Here is a 7697-nt window from a genome sequence, read left to right as displayed (position 1 = left end):
ACCTTGAGCCTTCACACCCACGACATATCATTTTAGCTTAAGTAGACTAAATCAAACAGTAAGATACCAGCAGTACTGACATATGTACATCTGCAATTGAATGACATCAACTGGTGTTGTTGATAGTGATTACAAGATGATATTTTAGCATTTCTGATACTGTTTACATGCTAGTTCCATGCATGGGCGCCATGTTGATGATGCATGTGTCGTCATACAAAACATAAGGTCGGGAACTCGTTGTTCTATACTTCCGCCTGAGATCAACCTCGATAATTATCGATCTCACATTGCGTCACCAAATCTTCACGCCCACTTTCCTGAGGTTTTAGGTCGGCTTTCTTGGGATTCTCGACTTTTTGAACGAGGTATATGTAGAACTTTAGAATCCTGGGGGGATTCCCCCCAACGTGATGTCATACCTGCAACCCCACCTTAATAACTCCTGAGGTCCTGATATCCTGAGGTCATGATACCAGACCTGTCCCCATGCCTAGAAGAACCAAATGTATATCGTTTAGCTGTAAAATACCCAGCATATGCTGGGAATAATACCCCAGCGTCGACATTGGAATAACATGAAAAGTCTGGAAAACAGAATATGCTAGGGCAGGGAATCTTAACCTTTTTGACGTTGAGGCCCATAAGGGCATCAGGCCAGAGCCATTCATGCATTTGAATGCCATGAATCCGTTTGCGATTTGTGATGAATCTGCTGATTCAAGACGGTTTTACTTAGTGATATGCAGATGCGACGCCAGAACAGAAATTCCTCAGCCTTATGCAGGGCGTCAAAAACGGAAAGCTTTGTAGCCAAATATCATGCAAAATTCTTTAAATAAATGTACACAATGGGTACACAATGATTGCGGGTTTGCTATGTCAGTAAACAGAATCATTTTGAGTAACGTTTCAATCGCTTATTTTGTAACTGAACGTGAGGAGAGAAGACGTCGGCAAATTACACTTCACACCGGTTGGTAATTTCTCATCCATTCGTGTACTGTTGAGTGTGTTGCCGTCTTGTCTTTGACGACGCGTCTTCCACTAGCACGGCCCACGCGGCCGTGAGGAGAGAAGACGTCGGGCCAATTACACTTCACACCGGTTGGTAATTTGTCATCCATTCGTGTACTGTTGAGTGTATTGCCGTCTTGTCTTTGACGCACGCTGTCTTCAGCATCTTGCACGGCCCACGCGGCCCACCGGTGTGAGATTGAAACTTTTCCGCGGCCCTAAAGTTTCTGAGTGCGGCCCACCATTGGGCCGCGGCCCTATGGTTAAGAATCCCTGTGCTAGGGTACAAGCAGTGATGTACACTAAATCTTGAAATAAACAGTCAAAAGAAGAATAAAAAAAAGGAAAAAAAACACACAAAGCCATTTGTTTTCACAATTTGGCAGATATATTTTGGTTTACAAAAAATAAGTATACAGTACACAAATTCCTCCCATAAATTGATACAAACTACAATTGTGTGACTCATTCTGTGACCATATACAGCTGGGCGTACAGTATTTACACAACCCCACCCCCAAACACACATGCACGCACGCACACACACACACGCACGCACGCACGCACACACACACACACACGCGCACACATACCATACACAGACGTACAAACGGCCGTGTGACAAAACGATATAACGCATAATGCATGTGTCTATGTGCGAGACTGAACGCTCACACTGAACTCCACTGGCAGCCAATAGTATTGAAGAAGAGGTAGCGCGCCGTCACTATAACAACCACTCCCAAAGCTGATTGGATGAATTCTATTCAAATAATTTACCAGACAGACAGACGGACAGACAGACAGACTGACAGACAGACACAGAGACAAGTGGACAGACAAACCTACAGACAAATAGGCATGTAGACAGACGGAGAGAGAGAAGCAGGTAGAGGCGTTGTGAGACATTGGTTTGGAATTTCAGAATCTTGTCCTTGGAATCTGGTGGGCGTGAAGTTCTCTTGTTGCCGTAACCGTGTGTGGGAGTGCCATGGTAACGGACTGTCGGAACAGGTTGGGTGGAAAGTGGATTTGGGTGGCCAGAAGAATCATATTATACTGTAGATAACAGGGCCGGATTAAGATGGCCTGGGGCCCCTAGGCTACACCTTACTGTGGGGCCCCCCAGAAGGCAAATTTTGCTAAAATGTACATAGACAGTATCATAATTGCGAGCTAGAAATTCAGGATAACATGTCATTTTTTTCACTTTTGGGCAATCAGGGGACCCCTGACAGGTGGGGGCCCCCTAGGCTGCAGCCATGTCTAGCCTGTGTGTTAATCCGGGCCTGGTAGATACAGTACAGTGTGCAAATGCATTGCACTACCTGAATTGACTCACGCACACGCACATACAAACGCACGCACGCACACACGCGCACACACACACATACACACACACACATACACACACACACAAACACACGCACACACGCACAGGCCCGCAGACAGAGGGAGAAAATATGTGTGTTGCCCCCTGGGACCTGGGAGACAGAGTTGCCCAGAATTGGGTCCCCATTACATTGTATGTCTTGGGTGGGGGGGGGGCTTTCAGACGACTTTTGTCCTGTGCCCAGCAAAAGCTGTCAGCAGCCCTGCGCACGCACACATACACTTTCTCCAACAACTCTCCCCCCACCAACCATCCCCACATGTCGACTCTACATGAAAAACAAACAATAAATAATAATTTGACTAAACAAACACAGCATCACCCTCAACTGCAGGCCTGGAGGCTGGCAGGCAGATGGGGTGATATGCCTGTAGGATTGAGTATGTGTCAAAGACGTCCAAAAAGGAATTCCTTTTTGGACGTCTTTGACCCGTATGTGTACAGTATACACACACTTAAGACACATACTCCAAGCACAACACATACTTTGGTGTCCACAGCTGACAGTGTGGCCGCCCCTAATCCAGCAGGTAGGAGGAGCAGGAGGAAGAGGAGGAGAAGGAAGAGGAGGATGGGGAGGAAGAGGAGGAGAAGGAAGAGACAGAGGAGAGGAGGAGGAATAGGAGGAAGAGGAGGAAGAGGAGGATGGGGAGGAAGAGGAGGAGAAGGAAGAGACAGAGGAGAGGAGGAGGAATAGGAGGGGAGGAGGAGGAGGAGGAGGAGGAGAGGAGGAAGATGATGTGGGATGAGGATGAGGAATGAGAAGGGGAGGAGCACAAAGATAAGGAGAGGAGGAGGAGGAAGAGGAGGCGGGGAAAGAGGAGGAGGAAAGAGGAGGATGAGGAAGATGAGGAGAGGAGAGGAGCAGGCCGAAGAAGATGAGGAAGATGGAGTGGAGGAGGGGAGGAAGATGAGGCGGGGAAAGAGGAGGAGGAAAGAGGAGGAGGAAAGAGGAGGATGAGGAAGATGAGGAGAGGAGCAGGCCGAAGAAGATGAGGAAGATGGAGTGGAGGAGGGGAGGAAGATGAGGATAGATGGAGGGGGGAGGAAGACGGGGGAAGAAGAGTAGTGGAAGAGGAGGAGAACCGAAAGAGAAAGGGGAGGAAGAGGAGGATGAAGATGAGGAAGATGATGAAGAGGAGGAGGTAGTGTGCTCAAGAATTATGGGAATGGTTGAGGGACAACACGCACACACACACTTACATTCACAAAATACACTCAAACACCCAATTAGAACAGCTCAGCCTCAAATATCCAATAAGGACAGCTAATTTGCCCAATTAGAACATCCGACATCCAATCACAACAGTTCAAACATCCAATTATAACAATTAAAACATCCAATCAGAGGAGCTAAAACATGAAACGTCAGAACAGCTAAAATGTGAAATCAGAACATACCGCGGGGACATCAAAACGGAAAATTAAGGCATGCACGCACACAGACACACAGACACACAGGCGCACACGCTCACGCATACACACACGCACGCACACGCACTCTATCAAATAGAGGAAGGCTTTGCTACATAGACCAGGCCACCCTGTTACCATGGACACATCATAAGCAGGGAATGACCAAACGCTGAAAGAAAAAAAACGAGAAAAAAAACACAAAAACATAAACACAAACCTTACCCAACATAGCAATCAACTGACTCAATCAACCTGTCAATCAACCAATAAAAATAATGATAATGTCGACAATAGCAAAAAAAATAAACAACGAATAGAAAGCATAATTTCTGAGTTGAGATCAGATAGACAAGACAAATCCCTGCATATGTGGGAGGACTGAGGATTTGTGTGGACGCGTCTCCCGTCCACAAGTGTCTCTGTCTCTGGGCAGGATAGGAGGGGACGTAGAAAAATAGCTTAGTTCTGGCCGGATTCTGGCTGAGTTCTGGCTTAGTTCTGGCCGGATTCTGGCATAGTTCTGGCCGGATTCTGGCTTAGTTCTGGCCAGTTTCTGGCATAGTTCAGGCCGGATTCTGGCTTAGTTCTAGCCGGATTCTGGCTTGGACACCAGGTGTGGAGGGGGGTAGGAACCCTGGGAGAACCAGCATTTCAAAGGGGATGGATGGGCGGAGAATGACTGAGAACGTCACAGAACATCATTGAACGTGAGGGAACATGAGGGAACGTCAGGGAACCGATAGACATTGTGGCTGTGGGGGGTGAAGGTTGGTAGCCTGGGATTGCCAACGTAGGTACTGTAAGTTGCCAGGAACTAGAACCTTGGAGAACTGCTTCAAAGCGTTTGGTGTCGAATGTCACAAAAAAAAAAGGGGGAACGTGGATCTGACCCGTTTCTAGCCCGCCTGGACTGGGACTGAATGGATGGATGGAGGGGGAACATCACAGAGGCAGGGCCCTCATAGAACCAGCAGAGAATGGTGGAACCCTGGGGGGGGGGGCTGGGTGAGGAACCGGGGTTGGAGGACCAGGTTTGGAGAACCAGGACTGGGGTCTAGAAGGCAGGATGGAGAACCAGTCCAAGTATGGGTGGGCCAACCGGGTGGGTGGAGGGGGATGCTGAACAAAAGAGGACTGGATAGGCACAGAGCACCTAAGTCGAGGATCTCACTTCTCCTCCTCCATGCTGGTTTGTGTGTATGTTCGTGTGTGTATCTGTGTGTGTGTGTGTGTGTGTGTGTGTGTGTGTGTGTGTGTGTGTGTGTGTGTGTGTGTGTGTGTGTGTGTGTGTGTGTGTCTGTGTGTGTGTGCGTGTGCGTGTGTGTGTGTGCTTTCTTATGTGCTTCTGCCTATAAGAAATGTCTCTAGCACACAAACAAACCTTGGGGGTATAAAACTACTGTGATGGATGGATGTGTGTGTGTGCGTGCGTGGGTGGGTGAGTGTGTGTGTGGTGTCGCTGGATAATTCTCACTCAGCAAGACTTTGTCTCACTGTCCAATTCCCTTTTAAAGGAAAGAAAAGAAAATGGCAAAAAAATACCTCATACAGTATCTCAAATACCTCACAACAAATGTTTCCTGAGGCACCTAATTGGTGTGTGTGTGTGTGTGTGTGTGTGTGTGTGTGTGTGTGTGTGTGTGTGTGTGTGTGTGTGTGTGTGTGTGTGTGTGTGTGTGTGTGTGTGTGTGTGTGTGTGTGTGTTGATAAAGCAGGGCTGCTTGTGTACAACCATGTGTCAAGTCATTGTTTGGAGGGTGATTGTAGACAAAGTGTGTTTGTGTGGAATCAGTCCTTGCTGCAGGACTTGTTGCAAGAGTAATGTGTTTGCGTGTGTGTGTGTGTGTGTGTGTGTGTGTGTGTGTGTGTGTGTGTGTGTGTGTGTGTGTGTGTGTGTGTGTGTGTGTGTGTGTGTGTGTGCGCACGCAATAGACAGACAGGGAGAGCGATGACGAGAGAGACGGAGGGCGGAAGAGAGAGAGAGAGAGAGAGAGAGAGAGAGAGAGAGAGAGAGAGAGAGAGAGAGAGAGAGAGAGAGAGAGAGAGAGAGAGAGAGATGTGTGTGTTTGTTTATCATCAGTCTATTCTGGATGGCTGGTTTTAAGTGTAGGGTGCATATAGGGCCACATGCCATATTGTACCAGGTGGTGTGTGTGTGTGTGTGTGTGTGTGTGTGTGTGTGTGTGTGTGTGTGTGTGTGTGTGTGTGTGTGTGTGTGTGTGTGTGTGTGTGTGTGTGTGTGTATTTGCGTATGTATCGTGTGTGTGTGTGTGTGTATCATGTCATCAGTCCTTGCCCCGCGGCTGTGGCTGGCTGTAGGCGTAATGCACCAGCGCCATATAGTCGTCTACTATGGCAGAAACGTGAGTGTGAGTGTGTGTGTGTGTCTGTGTGAGTGTGAGTGTGAGTGTGTGTGTGTGTGTGGATATGTGTTTGCATACTGTATGTATCGTGTGTGTGAGTGTGTGTGTGTATGTATGTATCGTGTGTGTGTGTGTGTGTGTGTGTTTCTCCTCCTCAGTCCTTGCCCCGCGGCTGGCTGTAGGCGTAGTGTACCAGGGGCAGCCTATGGCAGCTGTGGCAGAAACGTGTGTGTGTGTGTGTGTGTGTGTGTGTATTTGCGTATGTATCGTGTGTGTGAGTGTGTGTGTGTATGTATCGTGTGTGTGTGTGTGTGTGTGTGTGTGTGTGTGTGTGTATCGTTTCTCCTCCTCAGTCCTTGACGCGCGGCTGGCTGTAGGCGTAGTGCACCAGGGGCACCAGCGCTCGGCCGTGGCAGAAGCGTGAGTGTGTGTGTGTGTGTGTGTGTGTGTGTGAATGTATCGTGTGTGTGTGTGTGTGTGTGTGTATTTGCGTATGTATCGTGTGTGTGTGTGTGTACCGTGTGTGTGTGTGTGTGTGTGTATCGTTTCTCCTCATCAGTCCTTAACGCGCGGCTGGCTGTAGGCGTAGTGTACCAGGGGCACCAGCGCTCGGCCGTGGCAGAAGCGTGAGTGTGTGTGTGTGTGTGTGTGTGTGTGTATTTGCGTATGTATCGTGTGTGTGTGTGTGTGTATTTGCGTATGTATTGTGTGTGTGTGTGTGTGTGTGTGTGTGTATCGTTTCTCCTCATCAGTCCTTAACGCGCGGCTGGCTGTAGGCGTAGTGTACCAGGGGCACCAGCGCTCGGCCGTGGCAGAAGCACGCGCGCCCGCAGGCCTGCACCTGCTCCGAGCTGTCCGACACCAGCGAGTCGCCCTCGTCCGGCTCCGCGAACTCTGACTGCACCGACGGCGTGCCGCTCGTATCCCACAAGCCCTCGGGGCGCAGCTGTGGCGCCGGCAGCCCCTGCTGGTGGTGCTGGTGGTGGTGGTGATGGTTGTGGTTGTGGTGGGCACCGTGGTGATGATGATGGTTGCCGTGGTTATAGTTGCCGTTGTGGTGATGGTGGTTGTTGTGGTCGTGATGGTGGTGTTGGTGGTGTTGGTGGTGGTGGTGGTGGTTGTTGGTGGAGGAGGCAGTGGTGGTGTTGTTGTTAGGAGCCAGGGCGGGGCAGCTGTGCGACTTGACCAGGTGTCTGCAGCCGGAGTCGGAGGAAGAGGAGGAGGAGGAGGAGGAGGAGGAGAGGCGGAGGAGGAGGAGGAGTTGCGTGCCAACAGGGCGAGCTGGCAGCAGTGCTGGCAGCCCAGCGCCATGCCACCCCCCCCGCCCCCACCGCCATTACCGAGCTGTCTGTAGCCGCAACCGTACCCTCCCCTCCCCTCCACCACCACCATCATCCTGGAGCTTTCGTCGTCGCAGTCATCGTCGACGTCGACATCGTCGTCGTCCCCGACGACCATGTGCCCGTTGTCCAGCATCGCCACCCCGTTCACCCCGCCCCCTGTCGTCG

General features: G+C 50.1%; 1 protein-coding gene across 1 annotated transcript in view; it reads right to left on the bottom strand.

Annotated features, from left to right (window-relative positions):
• Positions 1 to 6739: 6739 nt before the first annotated feature.
• Positions 6740 to 7697, bottom strand: part of lgr4 (leucine-rich repeat containing G protein-coupled receptor 4) — a 169385-nt gene continuing 168427 nt past the window's right edge. Inside the window, exons 18-19 of the mRNA XM_063189953.1 lie at positions 7556 to 7697; positions 6740 to 7511 (exon numbers count right to left, since the gene is read on the bottom strand). The exon at positions 7556 to 7697 is cut by the window's right edge and continues 1374 nt beyond it. Of these exons, the coding sequence (XP_063046023.1) occupies positions 6938 to 7511; positions 7556 to 7697 (716 nt within the window). The 3' untranslated portion in view covers positions 6740 to 6937. The remainder of the gene's footprint in view (positions 7512 to 7555) is intronic.

The sequence above is a fragment of the Engraulis encrasicolus genome, chromosome 23 (assembly GCF_034702125.1).
Source record: "Engraulis encrasicolus isolate BLACKSEA-1 chromosome 23, IST_EnEncr_1.0, whole genome shotgun sequence".
Classification (NCBI taxonomy): domain Eukaryota; kingdom Metazoa; phylum Chordata; class Actinopteri; order Clupeiformes; family Engraulidae; genus Engraulis; species Engraulis encrasicolus.
Note: the sequence above shows the minus strand (reverse complement) of the source record. Positions and strands in the feature narration are given on the sequence as shown.